This window comes from Heloderma suspectum, chromosome 6 (genome assembly GCF_057233095.1).
Source record: "Heloderma suspectum isolate Gila_16-S chromosome 6, 16-S_ref, whole genome shotgun sequence".
NCBI lineage: Eukaryota > Metazoa > Chordata > Lepidosauria > Squamata > Helodermatidae > Heloderma > Heloderma suspectum.
The window spans coordinates 127,059,854-127,085,446 of NC_139463.1; the positions used below are offsets into that span (position 1 = coordinate 127,059,854).

Genomic DNA, 25,593 nt, shown 5'->3' on the forward strand with positions numbered 1-25,593 from the left:
CACCCTTTCCAGATATTCCCTTCCCTTCCCTGAGCCTGCAGGGCTCCTTCCCTGAGCCTGCCCCTTTTGTGCGTCAGTGGTGCTGTTTTGCCCGTGACCTGAAACTGGTGTTGCAAATCTCCTAGTCCAGGCCACAGCGCCTTGCACCCCATGTAAACCATTTGCTTATCTAAGCCTTTGCTTCAGGCAGAATTGAACCTCTGGCCTCAATTCCAAAGTGCAGTAATCTGAAATCTTGCATGTTGCTCCTGGGACTCTCAAATCTCCATGCCCTAAAGGTTTCAGATGTGTGAACTCACCCACCTCACGTTTTGTGCAAACACTGACCCTGATAAAGAGTTGAGAAACAGGAATATAGAGACTGGCACTATTCCCTATTTCTGCTGAGAGGGAGGTGTGGGGTGAGGGCAGTGCAACTACAGCCTGCTTGCTATTGTGTCTTAGATCTGCACGTTTATATCGTTCAGTGCATAGCCCCCCCCCCCATCTGTGGGCTCAGGGTGGGTAAGACAGGGCCTTCTCAGTAGTGGTGTCCCATCTCTCCAGATAAGTCAGTGAAAGGCATTGACACTGGCATCTTTTTGGATAATCTTGTTATCGATGGATGTTATTCAACTGGATAGTCTGTGGTGTTGGTACCAGCTCCTTTGTACTGTTTATGCTTTTATCTGGCCTTGTTGTTTTGCTGTTTTTATTAATATGTCGTTGGTTTTTATGTTTGTTGTCTATTGTTTGGATTTGTTTTTTCTTTCATTTTATGTTGTGAGCTGTTTTGTAGGCTAAGAATGTGGAAATGCGGGGTATGCATCCTTAAAATAAATCACACACAGGACATTTCCTTGTACCATTTGTTTCTTGACATGACCCCAAAGAACAGGAGGCTGCATTGTCCCAGAACCTTGTGGCATGGAAGTAATGAGTCATTCAGTTTCTGGTCCTCATGGAAAAGAAAAAAACTGAATCGTTTTTTCTTGTGCAATACTAGGAGGAGGGGACTGAATGAAGTATTATTCCCCATGACCAAGATTTTGTTTGAGTTGAGGCTCCCTGACCAAGGGCTGAGCCCCAGAACCTGTTTACAGTGAACCAGAACAGCAAACAGTAGATTGATGTCTTCCTTATTATGCACGTTCAGTTTGGAACTATGCACCTCCTGCAACTCTTCTTTGCAAGGTATTAGATCTGATCTATTTGAGCTGATAGCACTTAAGAAAATTTGTTTTCTGAATTAGCTCTTACCTTCTATGGCTGGGGATTCTGGGAATTGTAGTCCAGTACATCTGGAGGGCACAAGATTGGGGAAGCTTGTGTTAAGGTGAGCCCTTGGTCTGAAATGGCCCTTTGCCATTTCTCTCTCTCTCTCTCTCTCTCTCTCTCTCTCTCTCTCTCTCATAGCAGCTCCCTGAAACAGGGGAGGCTGAAGGGTTCACGTCACCCATCTGGACAGGATCCAGAAAAGTCTGACTCACATAGGAGATGGGATGGGTAGGGACTATAAAGCATACCTGTCTCAAAGCCCAGGTGAGGCTTCAGAGTCGTTCACCATCGAAGAACCATGGCATGTGTCTTCCGACAAGCCACGAGCGACGACTGTGAAGTCCTTATGAGCCTAATACAGGTGAGCTTCTGTCCCCCACCAGGAGCAGGAAACTGGGCCAAGGCTGGTAAGATACCCAAAGCTCAGGCTTTCCTCAAAGCTATGCCTTTGTCTCTTGGCCTCAAAGGTCTCTTTGCTGGGAAAGGAAATGTACTCTGTGTGTACTCAGAGGAGCCCTGCCTTTTTGGTCATCCCTTCTGTGTTTGTCACAGAGGCCACAATAAAACGGAACCTTTTCCCACTACTGCATCTCTGTGCAAGGAAAAAGGACGCTGGTGAATTATAGGCAGCATTAAGGGGGGGTGAGCGCGCGCGCATGTGTGTGAATTCTGGTTCCATCAGCCCCCCCCCAGCCTGGTGCCCTCCAGATGTGTTGACTGCAACTCCCATCATCCCCAGCCAGCATTGGCCATGCTGGCTGTGGATGGTGGGAGTTGCAGTCCAACACATCTGGAGGGCGCTAGGCAGGGGAAGGCTGTGCCATCCCATGAATCAGCATCAGAGCTCCTATTTGGCATGCAGGCGGCCCCAATCCACGGCAGCCTTTCCGTGTAAAAGGATCTCCAGTAGCAGGTGCCAGGGAAAACCCCTCTCTGCCTCAAGCCCTGGAAATCCACTGCTGTCCAGAGCAGACGATGGGGGGCTACATGGAATAACGGCCTGACTCCATCTCACGCGCCTTCACCTGTTGCTTCCCCAGGAAATTGCCACGTACCATGACTTACTGGACGATGTGACGATAAATGCTCAAGGTAAAGGTCTTGATCGAGCAGCGGCACAACCCCTCCCTGATGAAGTCTCCACATTTATTCCAGCCATGCACAAGCCCTATTGCTCATCCTCATCCCCAAAAGGTCGTCCTCATTTTCGTCTTCCACAGGCCCTCCTGTCTATAATAATAAAAGAGTGAGGGTATCCATCTGTCTGTCTGCACCATAGCACCAAGGCAATGAGACCTAGACACCTGAAGCTTGGCATGCATACGAAGGGGATCCTGGGAGCATGGACCTCAGGGTTATTTTATTTTGAAAATGCATGAACAAATTTTAATTAATTTAAATGTGTCTTTGTGTTTGAAGCCTGTAGTACCATTCTCAGTCACTAGGTGGTAGACTTCCCTAACCAGCACATAGCTTTGCGGTCCATACAGTTTGAAGCCGGGGGGGGGGGAGTTAGAGGGCCACCGTCATAACACCCTTACCTCCCCCCTGCTGTGGGGCAGCCCCCCTCCCAGGGGAATGGAGTGGACAGACTGCTCCCTCAGGGGTGATGGGAGTACAACATGGCAGGGCCTGTGTCCCCAAGTGCCAGTTTCACAAGTGTGGCTTCACTCACAAGGGCTATTCCAACCTGTGCAAAGCCAGGTTTTGATATAAAAGCTAAGCTTCCCCAGGTACTGCATTCTGAACTCAGTCCCATTATACATTTCCAGCTTGCCTGCTGCCATCCCAGAATATGCACACAAGTCTTCAGCATTCTGGGTTTTCACCCCACAAACCAGCATCTCACCCCATGTTTTCCCTCAAAATCCAGCATTCCAAAGCTTTCTCCCTGTCCACACAATTGCTGATACTGCCTTAAATCACAACAAGGAACTGAATCAAAGAACTGTGGCTCTCCTTTTTTGGGAGTGGGGGGCGGGGAAGAAGACTGCGATCACAATTAACATTTGTCTGGCTTGTTATATTCCCCCCTCCCCCCGTCCAGTTTTAAAAGCAGATGGATTCAGCAAGGAGCCCTTCTACAAATGCATACTGGCTGAACTGCCCATTGAAAATGGATGCAAGCAAGGTAACAGGCACCCCCACACTTTCAGAAACCTTATGGAAGGAATTATTAGAATTGCTCCGGGTTTGCTCCACTTTGTAAAATAGAGAGAGGGAAACCCATTGCTCTTGGGGCCATGCAAGTTACAGTCAGGGCCAGAAATATTGGAACAAGGATAACTGTTTTGGCAGTTGGCCTCTGTACACCACCACACTGAAGTTGAAAGGAAACACACCCAGATGGGAGCGAAGTCAGGACTTTCAGCTGTAATTCAAGGGGTTCGACAAAAGTGGGGCACTAACCATTCAGGAAGTACAGCCAGTGGCATACCCCCCCCCCCGTCGTTGGGGGCTCATAAGTAACAGAACAAACCAACATCATTTCAAACTTAAGGGTCGCCTTTAACACCTGGACGAAAATCCTTTGCAGTTGATGACTGCCTGAAGTCTGGAACCCATGGACATGACCCAATGCTGAGTTTCCTCCCTCGAGATGCTTTGCCAGGCCTTTACTGCAGCTGCCTTCAGCTGCTGCTTGTTTGTGGGTCTTTCTGCCTTCAGTCTTGTCTTCAGGAAGTGAAAAGCATGCTCTGTTGGGTTGAGATCAGGTGACTGACTTGGCCATTGAAGAGCATCCCACTTCTTTGCCTGGAGAAACTCTTGGGTAGCTTTTGCTGTATGTTTTGGGTCATTATCCATCTGCAATATGAAGCGGCGTCCTATCAGTTTGGCAGCATTCGGCTGAATCTGAGCAGAAAGTATAGCCGTACACACTTCAGAATTCATCCTGCTGCTTCTATCAGCAGTCAGGTCATGAATAAACACCAGTGACCCGGGTCCATCGGCAGCCATACATGCCCATGCCATAGCACTGCCTCCACCATGTTTGACAGATGATGTGGTATGCTTTGGATCAGGAGCTGTTCCTTTCCTTCTCCATACTTTTCTCTTCCCATCATTCTGGTACAAATTAATCTTGGTCTCATCAGGCCAAAGAATCTTATTCCAGAACTGGGCAGGCTTTTTTAGGTGTTTGCTGGCAAAGGCTAATCTGGCCTTTCGGTTCTTGAGCATTACCAGTGGTTTGCACCTTGTTGTGAAGCCTCTGCATTTACATTCATAAAGCCGTCTCTTGACTGTAGATGTTGACAATGACATGCCTACCTCCGCAAGAGTGTTCTTGACCTGGCTAGATGTTGTGAAAGGGTTCCTCTTCACCATGAGCAGCATTCTGTTGTCATCCACTTTAGTTGTCTTCCGTGCCTGCCAGGCCTTTTGCTGTTGCTGAGCTTGCCGGTTAATTCCTTCTTTTTCAGGATGTTCCAAACTGTTGCGTTGGCCACTCCCACTGTTTTTGCTATCTCTCTGACGGGTTTATTTCGTTTCCTCAGCCTAATGATGGCCTCCTTCACTCGCATGGACACCTCTTTGGACCTCATGTTGGGAGTTCCAGTGAACAGCTACCAAATGCTAATGTAACACTCAGAGCCACCTCCAGGCCTTTTATCTGCTTGATTGGTCATGGGGCACCGAGGAAACAGGCCACACCTGGCCATGCAGCTCCTTGTCAGCCATTCGTTCCATTACTTATGAGCCCCCAACGACGGGTGTGTGTGTATGCCACTGGCTGTCCTTCCTGAATGGTTGTTGTTGTTCAGTCGTTCAGTCGTGTCCGACTCTTCGTGACCCCATGGACCAGAGCATGCCAGGCCTTCCTGTCCTGCGCTCTCTCCCGGAGCGTGCTCAAGTTCATATTAATTGCATTGGTGGTGCTATCTAGCCATCTCATCCTCTACCGTCCCCTTCTCCTTTTGCCTTCAGTCTTTCCCAGCATCAGGGTCTTTTCCAGAGAGTTTTCTCTTCGCATTAGGTGGCCAAAATATTTGAGCTTCAGCTTCAGTATCTGTCCTTCCAATGAGCACTCAGGGTTGATTTCCTTTAGGATGGACTGATTTGACCTCCTTGCAGTCCAGGGGACTCGTAAGAGTCTTCTCCAGCACCACAGTTCGAAGGCATCAATTCTTCGGCGCTCAGCCTTCCTTATAGTCCAGCTCTCACAGCCATACATTACTACTGGGAAAACCATAGCTTTGATTAGATGGACCTTTGTCAGCAAGGTGATGTCTCTGCTTCTTACTATGCTGTCTAGGTTGGCCATAGCTTTCCTCCCAAGGAGCAAGCGTCTTTTAATTTCATGGCTACAGTCACCGTCTGCGGTGATCTTGGAGCCCAAGAAAGTAAAATCTGTCACTGCTTCCATTTCTTTCCCTTCTATATGCCAGGAAGTGATAGGGCCAGATGCCATGATCTTCGTTTTTTTAATGTTGAGTTTCAAACCAGCTTTTGCACTCTCCACTTTCACCCTCAACAAGAGGCTCTTTAGATCCTCTTCGCTTTCTGCCATTAGGGTGGTATCGTCTGCATATCGGAGGTTGTTGATAATTCTCCCAGCAATCTTAATTCCGACCTCTGATTCATCCAACCCAGCATTTCTCATGATGTACTCTGCATATAAGTTAAATAAGCAGGGTGACAATATGCAGCCTTGTCATACTCCTTTCCCAATTTTGAACCACTCGGTTGTTCCATGTCTGGTTCTTACTGTTGCTTCTTGACCCTCGTACAGGTTTCTCAGGAGACAGGTAAGGTGGTCTAGTACTCCCATCTCTTTCAGAATTTGCCACAGTTTGTTGTGATCCACACAATCAAAGGCTTTAGCGTAGTCAATGAAGCAGAAATAGATGTTTTTCTGGAATTCTCTTGCTTTCTCCATGATGCAGCGAATGTTGGCGATTTGATCTCTAGTTCCTCTGCCTCTTCGAAACCCCGCTTGTACTTCCGGTAGTTCTCGGTTCGCATACTGCTGAAGCCTAGCTTGTAGGATTTTGAGCATCACCTTGCTGGCATGTGAAATGAGCGCAATTGTGCGGTAGTTTGAACACTCTTTGGCATTGCCCTTCTTTGGAATTGGAATGTAAACTGACCTTTTCCAGTCTTGCGGCCATTGTTGAGTGTTCCAAATTTGTTGGCATATTGAATGCAGCACTTTAACAGCATCATCTTTTAGGATTTTAAATAGCTCAGCTGGAAGACTGTCATCTCCGCTAGCTTTGTTGTTAGTAATGCTTCCTAAGGCCCACTTGACTTCACTCTCGAGGATGTCGGGCTCAAGTTCAGTGACCGCACTATCATGGCTATCAGGGACATTCAGATCTTTCCTGTAGAGTTCTTCTGTGTATTCTTTCCACCTCTTCTTTATCTCATCTGCTTCTGTTAGGTCCCTGCCTTCTTTGTCCTTTATCATGCCTGTCTTTGCACAACACGTTCCCTTGAGATCTCCGATTTTCTTGAAGAGATTTCTAGTCTTTCCCATTCTGTTGTTTTCCTCGATTTCTTTGCATTGTTCATTTAAGAAGGCCTTCTTGTCTCTCCTTGCTATTCTCTGGAACTCTGCATTCAGTTGGATATATCTTCCCCTTTCTCCCTTCCTTTTCGCTTCCCTTCTTTCCTCAGCTACTTGTAAAGCCTCATCAGACAGCCACTTGGCTTTCTTGCATTTCTTTTTCTTTGGGATGGATTTCGTTGCTGCCTCCTGAACAATGTTACGGACCTCCATCCGTAGTTCCTCAGGCACTCTGTCTATCAGGTCTAATCCCTGAAATCTATTCCTCACCTCCACTATATATTCATAAGGGATATGACTTAGGTCATACCTGAATGGTTTAGTGGTTTTCCCTACGTTCTTCAATTTAAGCCGAAATTTTGCAAGAAGCAGCTCATGATCTGAGCCACAGTCAGCTCCAGGTCTTGTTTTTACTGACTGTATGGAGCTTCTCCATCTTTGGCTGCAAAGGACAATCAATCTGATTTCGATATTGACCATCTGGTGATGTCCATGTGTAGAGTCGCCTCTTGTGCTGTTGGAAAAGAGTGTTTGCTATGATCAGCCTGTTCTCTTGGTGTTAGTTCTAGAAGGTGTTGTAGGTCTTCATAGAACCGATCAACCTCAGCTTCTTCGGCATCAGTGGTTGGGGCATAGACTTGAATTACTGTGATGTTGAATGGTTTGCCTTGGATTCGTACTGAGATCATTCTATCATTTTTAAGATTGTACCCCAGTACTGCTTTTCCCACTCTTTTCTTGACTATGAGTGCTACTCCATTTCTTCTAAGGGATTCTTGCCCACAATAGTAGATATGATGGTCACCTGAATTAAATTCGCCCATGCCTGTCCATTTTAGTTTGCTGATTCCCAAGATGTCGATGTTCAATCTTGCCATCTCATGTTTGACCACCTCCAGCTTACCTTGATTCACTGATCTGACATTCCAGGTTCCTAAACAATATTGTTCTTTACAGCATCGGACTTTCTTTTCACCACCAGACACATCCACAGCTGAGTGTCCTTTCGGCTTTGGCCCAGCCGCTTCACTCTTTCTGGCGCTACTTGGAAATACCCTCTGCTCTTCCCCAGTAGTATATTGGACACCTTCCGACCTGAGGGTCTCATCTTCCGGCGTCATATCTTTTAGCCTTGTGATACGTTCCATGGGGTTTTCTTGGCAAGAATACTGGAGTGGGTTGCCATTTCCTTCTCCAGTGGACCACATTTTGTCAGAACTCTCTGCCCTGACCTGTCCGTCTTGGGTGGCCCTGCACGGCATAGCTTATGGCTTCACTGAGTTACGCAAGCCCCTTCGCCACAACAAGGCAGTGATCCATGAAGGGGTCCTGAATGGTTAGTGCCCCACTTTTGTCAAACCCCTTGAATTACAGCTGAAAATCCTGACTTCGCGCCCATCTGGTGTGTTTCCTTTCAACTTCAATGTGGTGGTGTATAGAGGTCAACTGCCAAAACAGTTATCCTTGTTCCAATATTTCTGGCCCTGACTGTAGTTACTAGTTGAGATATTTAGTTGCAGAATCCACAGGAGAGACATGTTTAGATATCCATTGAAAGGACAGGGAAGCCATGGTGTTTTGTTCCCCTTTTTTCACCTTAGTAAACATCCAAAGAATTAGAGAGGTGCAAAATAATACAACCAAGGCGTGCAGCTAGCAAATCAAGTGTGATTTTGCATTAGGTGTAGTCCGAGATCCAAGGCTGCATTTTTTTCCTGTTATGACCTGGTATACATTTTACATCAGGGTGCAAAGTACTAGTAAGTCAAAGAAATACAGCAAGGGGGGATTTTCTTGTCATGTGGTTACCGCCACCACTCTCACCCTACTGTGCTGTATGAAGAGCTGTTCTTTCCTTTGCCCCCCATACAGTTCGTCCTGTTGGCTATGCGTTGTACTTTTTTGGGTACAATGTTAATCATGGGAGGATGGTTTACCTGGAGAATCTCTACGTGGTGTCCGAATTGAGAGGTACGTGGGGAGTGTTTGCTCGAGCATCATCAGTGCAACGGTCAAGGAAGATGCCATGCCTGGATCCTTTAATCACAAGCCCCTGGAGGGAGAGGCAAATGGCATCTTTAGGGAAGAGGTAGAGGCAAGTAGTGTGTATCTGAGACTGCAGGCCTAAGCAGAGTTACTCTCAACAAATGTCTGAGTAACACCTGCTTAAGGCACCAACCTGGCAAAAGGACTACGAAGTAGGCTGATGCTATCAGAACTCTTCTATCATGGTCCAAGAAGGATCAGTTTTGACCTCTGTCCTTCAAGATTTTTTTTTTAATGAAAAAAATCAAGGTTAATATTTTCTTATTCTAGGGCAGATATGTTGGACTACAACTCCCATCATTCCCAGCCAGCATGGCCATTGCCCACCATGGGAGCTGCAGTCTAGCACATCCAGAGGGCAGTAGGTTGTTCTAGGCCTAGGTGAGAAAGAAATTAATTTTATTGACCTCATTGGAGAGATCTCTTTAGTGGTTATGCCTGCTTTCCAAGTGGTTGTAAGAAGCGATTTGGTCACATTAGCTGAGGACATTTGTGATACACATTTGATTTGAGTAAGTGGTGAATCATCTGCTTTCCATCTCCTGTTGCTTGCCATGCCTATGGAACGAGCAAGTAATCCAGATCTGTTTTAGTGAAGTTGCTCCTGATTTACAAAATGTGCAAAGCCAGGCAGAATTAATTCTACTGGGTTTTCCCCATAAAGTGAATCTTATATCACCTCAAAATAAAGAAGTAGATGTGAATAATATAGTTGTTGTGCAGACATCATATAATGATTATATGATTACATGAAACCATATAATGGTCTCCCTTTGGGGTGGAAGTGTTTCTGATGTTTGAATGGGAAAAAGTTACCAAATGAAACCTGCAAAGTCATCAGAAGAAAAGGCCTGAAGAAATGGGAAAAATAGGTGTGCAAAGCTAATTGTGGAACATGAACAAGATGCATGCAGTTACCTAAGTTTTGATGTCCTTTGACAAAGAAAGGAGAAATTTCCAGGAGATCATATGAACCCAATTAATGTACAACCAGGACACGTAGTCAACAGGTGTGTTTTTCCACATTGTGCAAAGACTTGCAGGGGGATGTATTTAATGTACCCCCCAAATCAGCAGAAGTCCAAGGAAGACTGGAAAGCCAAAGATCCAGCTGCACACAACATGCCTCCTGCCTCTGAGTAAGGGCCTGGCTGGCTACCGGGCCCTGTTGCTCCAGTGTGGGTCAGTATCAGAGTGAATGTGAAAAGTGTGAATGGACTGAGTGGAACTGCATCCCAAAGCGTTCTAGAATTGCATCTGGCTGTTGAGTCTCACTCTGTTTCACTCTATTCATAGAAATACGGAAGGTAAGAAGCAGTTCCAAAGTTTTGTTGCTCCTGGTTTACATTTCAATGCAAAACCACTTTTTATGGGGAGCTCTCTACCTGATTGGCACTGAGTTCATTTGGGTTAAATCTGCATTGCCAGGGGAACATGGGTGGGAGGATGCTGTTGCGCTCATGCCCTGCTTATGGGCTTCCCACAGGGGTGGCCGGCTGGCCGGCCGGCCACTGTGGGATCGGAATGCTGAACAAAATGGACCTTTGGTCTGATCCAGCAGGGCTCTTCTTACGTTCTTATGACATGTGTCAGTGAATTATTGCTCCAATTAATGCCACAGTGGTGCATAAGAACAAGTGTGAATGTGTGTGTGCACTTTTAAGCTGTTGATTCCAGAAATAGAAAGATATAGGTAGAAACGAGGCCACTAGACTCTGGACCTGAGGAAAAGCATCTGCAATCTGAATGGAAGAACAAAGTAACTCATAAAATCTTGACAATAAAAGGCTTATCTGTGTAATAAAACTTGCATAACTGATGACCATGAAGTAAAAAATAGCACTGAAGGAGAGCTTTCAAACTTGAAGGTACTCTTACTTTTAAAATAATGTTACACCTAGGTAACTCTAGTTAAAATGTTACTGTAGTAAAATGTAATTGCAGTACAGATGTTACACCTGTTACATAACACTATTAGGGTCACAATCTTCTTTCCTCCTCCTCTTTTCCTACTTGTTAGAAAGTTAAAAATGAACTGAGGAGACATGTAGCTGGTTATGCTTCTTACAACTTAGTGCAATGGAAGAATACACTTGCTAAATGGTCAGTGGAGACTATTCCTTGTCTCTTTGCTCCTTGTGTAAATCAGGAATAACTCTTGCAGTGTTAAAGGCCTTCATGCGCTTCCCTTTCACACCTTGGTTTAAATAGCAGCTCTCTCATATTGACCCTTCTCTTACTTTCACCCCAGCGTAAAATATCTCTTGTGACTTACACTATGGCAAATGCTATGAAGAATCAGACCAACTTAATCTGTTTTAAAATTGGCTTCTTATGCAATGCTATATTCAGCGTGTGGATATTAGCCAAAAATGCACACGATCCAGTTTTCTTTCATTACTATGTTTGCTTACTGTTGAATCCCATAATTTTTGCATGAAGTGTGTGTGTGTGTATATAAAATCTAATTTTGATTACTCTTTAGCATGTCATATTGACCTGATTGCTCTTTCTACTCATCTTCTGTCAGGCAAAGGAATTGGGAAGCAATTAATGGGCAAAGTGGCAGAGGTGAGTTCGGAGTTTCATCCACCCTAGTTGTCTTGTGATTGTCCTTTGGGATGTCAGTGTTGCTGCTCTGTAGGAAAGCAACCTCTGTTCCCCCAAAAGTAGCCATGCTCCTGCTTTTTTCAACCAGAATGTAGAGGCTACATCCAAATGGCACAGTAGCCATGAATAAATGGGGTTGCTGTACTTTGTTTTCCTGGCAGGGCCCCTGGTGGGAATGACACGGGCAAAAATTCAACTGGTGAAACTTTTCATCACCATATCTCTATGCAAAGTCAAGCTGCACCTTCTGAATTTCTGCCTGCCATGCAGCAGTTAGGAGTCCTAACCGATGGAAAGGTGGCAAAGCTGTGGATTTTTTTCAAGGTTTATAAAATTATACATGGCGTGCAGGAAGTGGAGAGAGAGACATTTTCCTCCCTTTCTAGTAACACAAGGTCCAGAGAGGTAGCTGTGTTGGACTGTTACAGCAAAAGCAACATCAAGTTCTATCATGAATAATAAATGCCACAGTCTTTAAGGTGCTATGATGCTCTTTGTTGTTCGTTATACTCAAACTCAGGATCATTCAGTGAAACCGTCTGGCAGGAGGCCGAGGACAGGCAAAGATGCGTCCTCATTCACATGGCATATAGAGGGAAGTATCCAACATTGTGCTAGTGGAAACCAGCGCTTGCACAACATCAATAGTCCCTTGCTAGCACAATGGTAGCACTATTGATGCTGCACTAGCAGAAACCCATAGTTGTGCAACGTCACTAACACTGGCTAGCATGACAGTAGCACTATTGATGTGGCACTGGTGGAAATGCTTGTGGGAAGCCGCTGGGGGAAACGCGATGCATTGGACCTTTGGTCTGATCCAGCATGGCTTTTCTGATGTCCTTATGAATACATTTTAAGCTGGAATTAAAACGGGTGACAATTTTTTGTTTCAAGTGTAACACACCTTGCTGCAGTGTCTTCCACGCAGTCTCCATGTGCTTCTCAATATCTTCTGGGAAAAGGCCTGCCTTCACTCGACTTTGGAATGTGGGAACTGCCTTTTCATTGTCTCTTCTCCTCCCTGGGTGCAGGTCGCCCTTGCTGCTGGCTGTGTTGAGATTAAGTTTGTGACCATGGAATGGAATCGCCAGGCCAAAGAATTTTACCACCGCCTCGGGGCGCACGACATCACGGAGTCAGAGCAGCTGCACTGCATGGAGCTCGGGACGGACGCCTTGCAAAGGCTGGTGCAGGACATGCAGGATGTCAGCCTGAGCAGGCCCACGGGTGGCAGCTGTGGCCCCAGTCCCCGAGCAGTACCTCGCAGGGATGACCAACCCCTCAAGCCTTGATGACATTGCGTAACTCGCAGTCTCACTGTTGTCTTTACACATTTTTCTCATCTGCTGGAAGGGTGGTTGTGGTTTGGGAGAGCGACACTGTTGGAAAAATCAAGCATCTTGCAGTTTTGCGTCCAGTGGCATCAACTCTGCCTTGAGCTTTGTCATGTGGTGGTTGAACTCCTGTGTATCAAAAGCATGTGCTGCTTCCCACACCTCAAAATGAACAAATATATATATATTTAAATAATCTAGGTTTTTTAATTTCCTCTGTTACTACTAGTAGAACAGCCTTACTACCAGGCCCTTTCCAGATGTGTTGGACCAACTCCCATCATTCTTAGCCAGTGTTGGCATTAAGCAGGGGCTTAGACAAAATGACCCCCAAGAACCCTTGGATGAGATGACCGCCAAAAATCTGCCCCTCCATGCCCCAGCCCCAAAGCTGCCCAGGTGTGTACATAGCAAAGGCACACATTCACTGCATTCATTGCATACATATCACTTGGCCCTCATACCGCTGACAGAAGAGATGGAGCGCACACTTTCCTCTCCCTTTTATGGTCCAGGGCTGTGTTGGATGGGATCTGCTGTAGCAACTCCCACTGTGTTCAAGGGTGATGGGCAGCTGTGTGCCTGGCGTAAAATTGTGTTAGGCTTACAAGCTATGGTTGGGAAAAGCAATCTTTCTCCTATGCTAGCCTTCCCCAGCAGACGCCCTCCAGATGTGTTGGACTGCAACTTCCATCATTCCTAACACATCTGGAGTGCACTGGGTTGGGGAAAGCTGCACTAGACACACTGTATACACCATGACATTTATCCTTCTATCTTGTCTGAAAGGTACATTGTAAGAATATAGGTATATCCTCCAGTATAACTAAGTAGCAAGCAACTATTCCTTTCGGATTCCTCTTTGTAAGTATGAAGTATAGAGTGCCACCTAGCGACAGGTTTTGTGGTTAACTTGTGACAACTGGACAGCCAACCAGCAATGCCCAGTAAGCATTTATACTTGCTGCATAGGCTCATGGAGATGGAAGACCCTTAGAGGTCACTTAGTCCAACCCGCTGCTCATCATCTGCTTCCCTGCAATGTCCACCCACTCGTTCCAGTCCTGCCCTCAGGAGCAACAGAGAACACATCTGCTCCATCTTCTGCACGACAGCTCTTCAGATATTTGAAGACCGCCATCATGTCTCCCCTTCATCTTCTCTCCGGAAAAACACACCCAGCTCTTTCAACCGTGCCTCATAGGAGTGGGTTTCCAGACCCCTGATGCCTCTGAGAGGCTCGCGTGCAGGGCATGAGGCAATCGCCTTCACCTGCCTTTGTTCCCACATCTGGTATTGAGGACTTGCTTTGAACATGGAGGTTCAGCTTACCTGCCGTATCCATGGGAGGACATGTCCATCATTCATTTGTGTAATTATTTAAAAAAAAAACGCTATCTAAGCCCTGATCGACAGAAGCAGGAGATGAGGTGGTAGAGTCCTGAGACCGTAGGATGGTAGGACTCTGCTATTTCAGCCTGCAGATCTGAACTTTGCAGATCTGAACTTTCATTAAAACAAAAACAAAGGCCTGCATGTAGAAAATGAACACCTCAGAGAGAGAGGTTCTAGGCCAGCTCACTCCCTGCATGTTAGTTGTCTCGTACTTGCAAGGGGAGTTAGGTGCTCTGTAAAAAAAATCCAAACACCTGTTGGGATGGCATTTCAAAACATTTTTGGGGTGATCTTTGAGTTGGCCAAACAAACAAATAAATGAATACATGTATGTTTTGTTCTCTGTGGGCACGCTCCAGTTTGTCAGTGCCCTTAAGTAATATGGCGTATCACAAGGTTATTCAGGGATACTCAATGACTTTGGTTCTGGATCAAATACAACATCACTTTTATCATCCTTCATTTGAGCTGTTGTTTTTCATTCTCTCTCTCTCTCTCTCACACACACACACACACACACACTCTCTCTCTCTCTGTTGGTGACCTTCTTGTTCAATATTTGAGCTGAAATCCAAAATGACATTTGTTGTTGTTGGCTGTTTGTGTTTGCAACACAAAGGACGATCAATAATTTCTTCTCTCCTGCTGCATACTGATGTCAAGAGGGCTGGAGAATGGCCCAGACAATCTTTTCCAACCTGGTGCCCTCCAAACGTGTTAGAGGGCAAGTCCTATCATTCCCATGCTGTCTGGGAATGACGGGAGTTGCAGTCCAACACATTTGGAGGGCGCCAAGTTGGAGAAGCCAAGAGGTTGAAATGGGCAACAGAGGAAGAGGATACGACAGCTGGGGTCAGATCACGAAAGGATCAACTTTTTGGCAAGGAGAAGCAGGTCGCCACAGTGGTGCCTTCAGGGTACGATTTGGAGGAGAGGTCCAGGGATCCATTCACGAGCCAGCAGGATAGCCCCCAAACACAGCAGCCTGGGATTACTACATTTTGAAGCATGTGACTCAATACACATGGTCTTCTAAAGCACGGGCAGGCAACATGTGGCCCTCCAGATGTTTTGGCCTAAAACTCCCATCAGCCCTAGCCAGCATAGCCAGTGGTGATGGATGATGGGAGTGCAGGCCAAAACATTGATAGGGCCACAAGTTGCCTGCTTTTGGTCCAAGGAGTGGGTGAAGGGGCATACACACATAAGAGCAGGCGTCCGGAATCTAATCTTACCTAAGTGTACCTAGGAAGCCAAATCCAATGCTCATATTACAGGAGGGGACACAGAGGAGGCATGGCCCCCTAACCCTTTTCTGGGCCCCATGGCTACTGTTCCCACAAGGATAAAGGGGAGCCACAATTTGGCTAAACTTGGGAGGAGAGAGAGGATGGGACTTGTGGAATCCCATCCACAACCCTCCCTCCCTGCCGTATAATTTGAACATTGCAGCAAGCCACTGTTAAATCTGTTGGTGTGTTTTTTATGGAATTGGCTTTTAAAATCTGTATAATGTATTTTTAAATGTTTTAATCTTTGTAACCCACTCAGAGAGCTTTGGCTACTGGGCAGTATAGAAATGTAAGAAATTAAAAAACAAACAAACTGAGGTGCAATTAAGATGGGTGCAGCGGGAGACAGAGCTGAGCCATGGTCCCTTCTTTTAATTTTTTGTAATCTGTCCTTTTATTCATCACATTTTATCTGCTGTTTTTGTGATTTGATTGTAGTGCTCTTACACTCTTACCCATTCATTTCAATGGGAATTACACTGAGAAACTTCCCTTGGATTTACTAATACTACTACTGCTACTATTCATTCATTCATTCATTCATTCATGCATTCTGCCTTATTTGCTAAAATGCTGGCAAGGCGTGTGCAACAATTTAAAGCACTAGAAGAATTTGGCCCCCTTGTTAATTAAGGAAAGGACAGAGAAGTCAGTGTTTGGATTTCCCTCCTCCAGAACCGACATGTCGTGGGCCCAGTTTCTGTTACAGACATATTAGGTTGGATGAATAAAGCTCAATGACTCGGCTGGGGCCCTTCCAGCCCAGCAGTTTGCCTTAGCGGAAAAGGGGGGCGATGGGTGGGTGCTCCGCCTCTGTGGCGGGTGGGTGCCAGTGACTCTGCCTTGTGTTCTTGCTCTCTCTAGCTGCCCCAGCTGTTGCTCCTCCAAGGGGGCAATTAAGAGCAAAAAACCCTCATCAGGTTGAATCTCCATCAAGGAGAAAGGTTAGGTGATGCATGAGAAGCAGGTGGACACACAGAGACGTACACAGCCCCCACAGCAGTGGCCCAGAGCTGCCCAGGACGGTTAACCCTCTGTCCAGGATGGACACCAGTGGGTTTCTGGCGAGGAAAGGGTCACCCAAGTCCCAGGAGGTTCTGTCCATAGCATGAAGGGGACGGAGAGCTTCCAGGGGAAGGGGAGTCTGGGAGCTGATAGACATGGATCTGATGGGTATGGCTGTGGAACGGAGGGTGGGGGGACAATAAGGAAGAAGGATACAGGAAATCTGAGGAAGCTGCCATATACCAAGCCAGACCCTGGGTCCATCTAGCCCAGTATTGCTGACACTGGCTGGCAGCAGAGGTTCTCCCTCCAGGGTTTCAGGCAGAGTTCTTTCCTTGCTCTATTTGATGCCACGGTTTGAACCTGGGACTTTCTGCATGCAAAGCAGGGGCTCTGTCCACTGAGCTCCAGCTCCAAAACACCTGGGGTAGGATCCATATTTAGTCATATTTAGAGTAGACACACTGGGCTTAAGTTCCATTGATTTCAATAGCTCTGGTCTAAACATGACTAAATATCGTTATTATATCATTATTTATTTCATTTCTATACTGCCCAATAGCCGAAGCTCTCTGGGTGGTTCACAACAATTCACAAGTTAATAAAATACAGCGTAAAATTCCAGTATAAAAAATGTAAAGCAATGTAAACAGCTAAAAGCAATTTCTGTAAACTACAAGACCTGTTAAGGCAGCTGACATAAATGCCCCATCATATGCCATTAAATGCCTGGGAGGAGAGGACAATCTTAACCTGGCACCGAAAAGATGACAGTGTTGGTGCCAGGTGGGTCTCAATGGGGAGGAGATCATTCCATAATTGGAGGCCACCACTGAAAAGACCCTCTCCCTTGTTGCCACCTTCCAAGCCTCCCTTCAAAGTGGCACTGAGAGGAAGGACTCAGATGCTGATCATAATGTCCGAGTAGGTTCAGGAAGGGAGAGGCGCTCCATCGGGTATTGCAGTCCCGAGCTGTGTAACTTAAGGCTTTATAGGTTAAAAACAGCACCTTGAATCAGGCTTGGAAACATACCATATGCAAGCAGGCATTGGTGTTATATGCTCAGACGTTTTGGTCCCAGTTATTAATCTGGCTGCTGCATTCCGCACTAGCTGCAGCTTCTGAACAGTCATCAAGGACAGCCCCACATAGAGTGCAGTGCAGTAAACTAGCTTGGATGCCAGAGCATGGATTACTGAAGCCAGGTTATCCCTGTACAGATAGGGGCATGGCTGGGCCATCAGCTGAAGCTGGTGGAAGGCACTCTGTGTCACTGAGGCCACCTGAGCCTCAAGTGACAGAGATGGCTCCAGGAGAACCCCCAAGCTACAAACCTGCTCCTCCGGGGGAGAGCAACCCCACCCAGAACAGGTCGAGCACCCTCCAGCCAGGCAGAAGAACCATCCACCACCAGCATATCAGTCTTGTCTTTACTGAGCTTCAGTTCAGTAGCCCTCATCCAGTCCATTGTTTCAGCCAGGCACCGATTCAGCACATCCACAGCCTCACTTGAAGAAGATGAAAGGGAGAAGTAGAGCTGTGTGTCATCAGCATAGTGATGGCAATGTACTCCACAATGCGGGATGACCCCACTCCACAGTTTCATGTAGATGTTAAATAGCATGGGAGACAAAACCAACCCCTGAGAAACCCCATACTGGAGAATCCACTGGGGCTGAGCAATATCCTCCAAACGCCCCCTTCTGAGGCTGGCCTGCCAAACAGAAGTGGAACCACGGCAATGCAGCACCCCCCACTCCCAGCGCAGACAGTGACCCCGGAAGGATACCATGGTTGGAGGTACTGAAAGGTGCCGAGAGAGTATCAATAGGGTCCCATGCCCCCTGTCTCTTTACTGACATAGGTCATCATGCAGGGTGACCAAGGCTGTTTCCCTCCCGAAGCCCAGCCTGAGCCCCGACTGAAATGGATCCAGAGACTCAGTCTCACCCAAGCATGCTTGGGCCACCACCCGCTCAGGGGCCTTGCCCAGCAAAGGAGCATTCACTGCCAGCCTAAAGTTATTAAGAACTCCTGGGTCCAGAGAGGATGTCTTCACCACTGCCTCTTTCAGTCTGCATGTGTCCAGCCCCTGGGATTGTTTCATGGGCTCATAAGTAAAGCAACATTTTAGAGACAGTGCAGAGGTGGGAGACTGTTTTTGGGTGGAGGGCTGATGACCCCCCCAATCCTGAACAGCCAAATGATGACGGGGTGGGACACACTTCCTGGTGTCACTTGTCCCCGGCTGAAGTGCTGGCTGGAGCTCTGTCAGCCAGTGTTTCCGCAGGGACCTGGCTTTGCAGCACGTGAGTTTTCTCTAGCTGGGGCAGGCCTTTGGAGGGGGGCAGGGCTTCACTGGAGGCCCCGCAGACTGGACGGGCATGCCCACTGGGCCAGATTTGGAGGTTCTGGAGGTTCCCATCCCTGGAGCAGAGCCTCGTGTTTGGTTTTCTCCCTTTTGTGTGCTTTCAGGCACAACCGGCAGATCATTCGACGGGCCCAGCTTTCTTGTCCTATTGCTCCATCAGTCACGAATGATGGGAGTTGTAGACCAGCTCATCTGGAGGAGGGCATCAGGTTGAGGGAAGGCTGCCTCATGCCAGAAACTCTTTGCTTCTGATTTTGCAGTTGGTGTCAAATCATGAAATATCTGCATTTTATTAAGCCAGCATGGGAAATGGAATGTCCCTTTTCGTTAGGAGCGACACTAACGACGGCTGCATTCCCTTCCTCAGTGCGCATGCAGTGGGGCTTATTTCCAAGTAAACATGCTTAAAAAGTGCCTTGCACCACAAACAGCAATTCAAGGATTGTTGGCATTAAGACCTGGGACTGTGCTGACTGATGGAGATGAGAAGGAAATACCTTTTCCCCCCTCATGGGCTGCTCCCTTTCTTTGGTGCCCTTCTTCTGACGGTGTAAAGGGTTGGAATAGTCTGTTCAGATTCTCCAGAAAGACAACTGCGATGAAGGTTGTAAAAATTAGTTCCACCCCCTCAAAGGAAATGTTTGGCAGAAGAATCAGTCAAGTCCCCCCGCCCCTTTGTAGAATCTGATGAGAGTTGAAAGGTAGTTTCCAATAGTGATACATAAGCCTATTGAGCTTGGGTAGCTGAGAGCAGAAGTTTCTGAGCAGCTCAAATTCTGACATTTGAAGAGTTTGCATTTTGTGGTTAGAGCAGCTTTCTCCCATCTAGCAGCCCCCAGGTGTGGTGGACAACAGTGTCCTTTCTGACTGGGGATATGGGGAGTTACAATCCAACACATCTGGAGGGTGCCAGATTTGGGAGAATGTTGCATGAGGAGAAGAGAAGCCCACCTTCCAAACTAAGGCTGTGCTCACTCTATCTCCTCCCTTTCCCACCTCTGACTCACCCCAGGTCTCGCACAAATGCTAGTATGCACTCTCAATTCTGCACTAGTGCAAAACCAGCACAGGTCAAAGGCCCGCAGGGCTGAACCTGTCCACTTTTCCCAACACATTTTTGGATGGGGATGTCCGAAGAATTGTAGAGCGCTCTTGTATACCCTTTCTACAGTACTGCTGAATTTAATAGACACTGAGCATCTGGGAATGGGCCACTGAGCATCTGGGAATTCGACCCAATGTGTGAAAATAGGACCACAAAATAGAAGGTTAATGCGAGCAGATCACGTTTTATTGCAACCACCAACATATTACAGTGCCTCCAAAGTTAATGCTTCACAGGCACAGCAAATCTGAGCAAGGAGACAGGCTAAAGGACAGGACACAATCCACGGAAACCACAACATTGTACATATCCATTAGAACAGTGGTTTTTTTTAGTAGGGAGGAGCTGAAAAAAGGGAGATTGAACTGAACTCTACATCAGATGGGGGGTTTGTGATCCCTGTAAATCTGGGTGGCGCAAAGGAAGGATCCTGAACAGGCAACTAAAGTGAGCAGCTTTGAAAGGATCCAGCAGGCATAAGAGAGCCTGGAGGGCACCGAGAGAGGGCACCAACTGGCACCATGCTGGAAATCCCTTAGTCAGTCCAAGAGCATCCTTCTGTGTGCTTAAGCAGAGAGAACAGCTTAGGACCCAGGGTATGTAACCAGAGGCCTCCGGAGCCAACTCTGAGGCCTTTGGGATGAAGGGTTTCTGCTGCTTCCTTCGTTCTTGTGAAGGGGGGGAGAGAGAGAGAGAGAGAGACACTTTCTTGCTGCTGGGACAGGACACGTCCCCCTGGTATCCCCATCTCTGGGTAGGACAACGGCAAGACTCGGATATGGCCTCAAGGAATTCCTGCCTCCTCTCTCCCACCAAAGTGCAGCGAGGCAAAGGCTAGCCAGAAGGTCTTGCAGCTGGTTTGGCGTTCCTGAGGGGGCTGCCAATGACCCGGCGGGTGGGAGGAGGCTGACCGATGGGGCCCGGCCCGCGGTGGGCTTGGGGAAGCTGGCGATGGCTGGCAGAACTGGCGGGCTGACGGAGCCCTGCTTTACGGGGAGGGGAGGCCGGGGGCGGGGGGAGGCCAAAGAAATAAAGGAAAACGTGAAGGACCCTCAAATACGTGTGCATTGCGATACCCCCTCCAGACGTTGGTCGGCGAGACAGATACAGAACTAGAGGCTGGTGGGCCCGGCTGAAGGTTATGGCGGCCTTTCTAAAATGCGGTCTGGAAAACACAGGGGAATCTTTTTCTTTTACAATCCCTGCGCCATCTCTAGCTGCTTTAGAGCAACTGGCCACGCTTTCTCTAGAAACAAGTCAGGAATATTACATGCCCCCTTCCCCTTTTCTCTGCCCTCTCACCCCTGCCAAACTCGTAGATTTTAAGTTCTTTGGGGCAGAGACCTGGCCACTGAAGTGTTAGAAAGCACCATGCAAAGTGACAATGCACTCTGAACCGTTTGAGTCACCCCCTTGAAAAAAGAGAGGAAAACTCCCCTCCGTGAGAAGCACATTAACCCTGCTTCCAGGGGAGGCTGGCGGATCCCATGTCGGTGGGGTAGTGATTCCCATGGTCCCATGGCAAGCAACGCTAACGAGAAAAGGAGTCCATGATGGGCTTTTAAAAAAGGAAATTCTCAGGGCACAATTACAAACAATTCCAACAAGAAGAAAAGGTGGAAGACAACAGAAGAAGCCAGTGTGGCTTCACAAAAAGCTTAGGGATGGCCTGAAAACAAAAAAGGACACATATAGGAAGTAGAAGGAAGGCCAAGTAACAAAGGAAGAGTACAGGCAGGTAGCACAGAATTGCAGGGATGGTGTCAGGAAGGCTAAAGCTGAGAATGAGCTGAGGTTAGCGAGGGATGCTAAAAACAACAAAAAGGCTTTCTTCAGCTACATGCATAGTAAAAGGCAGAGGAAAGGAATGGTGGTTCAGCTATTAAATAAGGTTGGCAAAACGATAACAGATGACAAGCGAGAAGGATCTTGGAATTGTTGTCGATCACAAGCTGAATATGAGCCAACAATGTGATGTGGCTGCAAAAAAGGCAAATGCTCTTTTGGGCTGCATTAATAGAAGCATAGCTTCCAAATCCTGGAAAGTACTAGTTCCCCTCTACTCAGCACTGGTTAGGCCTCATCTGGAGTACTGTGTCCAGTTCTGGGCACCACACTTGAAGAAGGATGCAGACAAACTGGAGAGGGTTCAGTTTGTCTGCATGTTTAAACTGGGCATGTTTAGCCTTGAGAACAGAAGACTGAGGGGAGATATGATAGCACTCTTCAAGTACTTGAAAGGTTGTCACAGAGAAGAAGGCCAGGATCTCTTCTGGATCATCCCAGAGTGCAGGACACGGAATCATGGGCTCAAGTTACAGGAAGCCAGATTACAGCTGAACATCAGGAAAAACATCCTGACTGTAACAGCAATACGACAATGGAACCAATTACCTGGGAAGGTGGTGGGCTCTCCCATACTGGAGGCCTTCAAAACGAGGCTGGACAGCCATCTGTCAGGGATGCTCTGTCTTGGATTCCTGCATTGAGCAGGGGGTTGGACTCGATGGCCTTGTAGGCCCCTTCCAACCCTACTATTCTATGATTCTATGACAAAGAAAAGGCAGAGGTGCTCCATTCCTACTTTGGCTCAGTCTTCTCCCAAAAGAGGGTCTATGACCCCGCAGGCAAAGGCTGAAGGGGCAGGATTGCAGCTTGAGATCGATAGGCATATGGTCAAGGAACACCTAATTACTTTGAATGAGTTCAAATCTCCAGGGCCAGATGAGCTGCACCCTAGAGTAATAAAGGAACTGGCAGAGGAACTCTCAGAACTGCTGTCTATTCTCTTTGAGAAATCATGGAGGACGGGGGAAGTGCCAGATGACTGGAGGAGGGCTAACGTTGTCCCTATCTTCAAAAAGGGTAAAAAGGAGGAACCTGGGAACTACAGACCAGTCAGACTGACATCAATCCCTGGGAAAATTCTGGAGCAGATGATCAAGCACTCCATCTGTCAGCACCTTGAAAACAATGCCGTGATTACTCGAAGCCAACATGGATTTGTCAAAAACAAGTCCTGCCAGACGAATCTGATCTCATTTTTTGATCAAGTAACCTCCCTTGTGGACCGTGGGAATGCTGTAGACATCATATACTTCAGCAAAGCTTTCGACAAAGTGCCCCATGATATCCTGATGAGCAAACTAGCTCAAAGTGGGCTAGATGAAACAACGATCTGGTGGATCCACAGTTGGCTACAGAATCGGACTCAAAGAGTGCTTATCAGTGGGACCTTCGTAAACTGGGGGGAAGTAACGAGTGGGGTACCGCAGGGCTCAGTCCTGGGCCCAGTGCTCTTCCACATTTTTATTAATGACTTGGAGGAGGAGGTGCAGAGAATGCTGATCAAATGTGCAGAGGACACAAAATTGGGTGGGATAGCTAATACTTTGGAAGACAGAAACAAAATTCAAAGTGATCTTGATAGATTGGAGCGCTGGGCAGAAAACAACAGAATGACATTTAATAGGGATAAATGCCAAGTTCTGCACCTAGGAAAAAGAAACCAAATGCACAGTGACAAGATGGGGGATACGTGGCTCAACAACACTACAAGCAAGAAGGATCTTGGAATTGTTGTCGAGCACAAGCTGAATATGAGCCAACAATGTGATGTGGCTGCAAAAAAGGCCAATGCTCTTTTGGGCTGCATTAATAGAAGCATAGCTTCCAAATCCCGGGAAGTACTAGTTCCCCTCTATTCAGCACTGGTTAGGCCTCATCTGGAGTACTGGGCACCACACTTTAAGAAGGATGCAGACAAGCTGGAGAGGGTTCAGAGGAAGGCAACAAAGATGATCAGGGGACTGGAAACAAAGTCCTATGAAGAGCGACTGAAAAAACTGGGCATGTTTAGCCTTGAGAAGAGAAGACTAAGGGGAGATATGATAGCGCTCTTCAAGTCCTTGAAAGGTTGCCACAGAGAGGAAGGCCAGGAACTCTTCTCCATCATCCCAGAGTGCAGGACACGGAATCGTGGGCTCAAGTTACAGGAAGCCAGATTCCGGCTGAACATCAGGAAAAACATCCTGACTGTTAGAGCAAGACGACAATGGAACCCATTCCCTAGGGAGGCGGTGGGCTCTCCCACACTGGAGGCCTTCAAGACGAGGCTGGACAGCCATCTGTCAGGGATGCTCTGACTTGGATTCCTGCATTGAGCAGGGGGTTGGACTCGATGGCCTTGTAGGCCCCTTCCAACCCTACTATTCTTTGATTCTATGAGTTTCAGTCAGCACCAGTCAGTACTCTACAGGAGCTCTCCGAGGTGAGAAGCACACAGGTGATAGGGAAGTGTCTCACTGTTCCACCCGTTGGAGAGCTCCTTCAGAGTTCTGACTGAAACCTGGAGCGGATTCACTGCCCCACAGCTGCTTCTCCCACCTCCCATTTCATAAATTTAGTTCACAAATGGCTTCGCTTCCATCAGGAAGATTTGCACCTCTCCTGACTTGCACCAGGTTTGGTCCAGCTCCCTAGAATAATAGGAGAGTTGTAAAGGGTCTAGGAGGTGATCTAGTCCACCCCCTGCCCACTGTAGGAATCTTCCAACCACAACATCCCTGACAGAGGGCTGCCCAGCCTCTGCTTAAATGCCTCCAGTGAAGGAGACCTCCCCGCCCCCTGCAACTCCCAGTCTGTTTCACAAACAACACTTACTGCTGGGACATGTCTCCTAATGCTTAGCTGAAATCTGCGTCCCCGTCAGTTGCACCCATTCCTTCTAGTTTGCTGCCCTCTGGAGCGACGGAGCAACTGCTCGCTCCCAAAATCTGGAGACTAATTCTGCAACCTTGAGGGCTGTGGATCCCCACAACCCGGCACACATGTCAGCTCGTTGAATTTGGGAACAAAGCCAGGAGGAATCGGATCTCTGCCACCCCATTCCACCAAACCATGGCCATGCTGGCTGGGGATGATGGAAGTTGCAGTCCAACCCAGGTTGGAGAAGGCTGTCCCTAAACACACACTTTGAATTCTTCAAGCAAGCATAAGAGCTCAAAAGCGAGAGCAGGGCTCAATTCCACCTTCTCCAATGTGGCGCCCTCCAGATGTGTTGAACTACAACTCCCACCTCCCCATGATGGCTGGGGATGATGGGAGTTGTCATCTGACGCATGTGGGGGTGCCAGGTTGGGAATACTATCTTTACTGAAGGGATCCATGGTTGCAGGACTAAATTCCCTTTCCATCTCTTCCATCAGGGTACCCCCCGACATATCTCCCTCAATTCTAAACCTTAATGCCCTGGTACCCCTAAAACCTGCAGTTGCCCCACTCTTGTTTGTGAAAATACAACACTCACAATGGGTCCCCCTATTTTTGGAAAGCCCCAAACTTAGCACCCTCATTTATTTTTTGTGGTGATCAGGGTCAACAAAAAACCTTTTCCTAACTTGCTCCCCCAAAACTCACCTTGCTGTCCATGACTTGGGGTTCCATGGGGCTGGCAGAGACTGGAATTCTGGGCATCAAGCTAACCACAAGCAGGACCAAACAAAGCTGGGGAGACCTCATGTCTGCAGAGTGTGTGTGTGGCTGGGTGGGGGGAACACGCCAGACTGGGAGACAGGTGTTCTCTGCACACCTTCTTTCTACATACCATCAGCTGGGAAGGCAGCCAGAAGACCAGCCAGAGGAGGTGTGCAGCCAATGAGAGAGG

At 47.5% G+C, this 25,593-nt stretch overlaps 1 protein-coding gene across 1 annotated transcript; it reads left to right on the forward strand.

The window, feature by feature from the left end:
- The first annotated feature begins 1,523 nt into the window (after positions 1-1,523).
- On the forward strand, positions 1,524-13,583 carry LOC146343135 (thialysine N-epsilon-acetyltransferase-like). The gene is made up of 6 exons (XM_084806819.1): positions 1,524-1,618; positions 2,298-2,349; positions 3,305-3,388; positions 8,639-8,737; positions 11,343-11,383; positions 12,457-13,583. Exons 1-6 carry the CDS (start codon positions 1,556-1,558, stop codon positions 12,715-12,717), a joined length of 600 nt encoding a protein of 199 aa, XP_084662945.1. The 5' UTR covers positions 1,524-1,555; the 3' UTR covers positions 12,718-13,583.
- The last annotated feature ends 12,010 nt before the right edge of the window (positions 13,584-25,593 follow it).

Coding starts and splice junctions, on each gene's coding strand:
- LOC146343135 (XM_084806819.1), top strand. CDS start 1,556: ATGGCATGTGTCTTCCGACAAGCCACGAGCGACGACTGTGAAGTCCTT. Junction 2,350..3,304: donor TGTGACGATAAATGCTCAAG/GTAAAGGTCTTG, acceptor CCCCCCGTCCAG/TTTTAAAAGCAGATGGATTC. Junction 3,389..8,638: donor TGAAAATGGATGCAAGCAAG/GTAACAGGCACC, acceptor CCCCCCATACAG/TTCGTCCTGTTGGCTATGCG.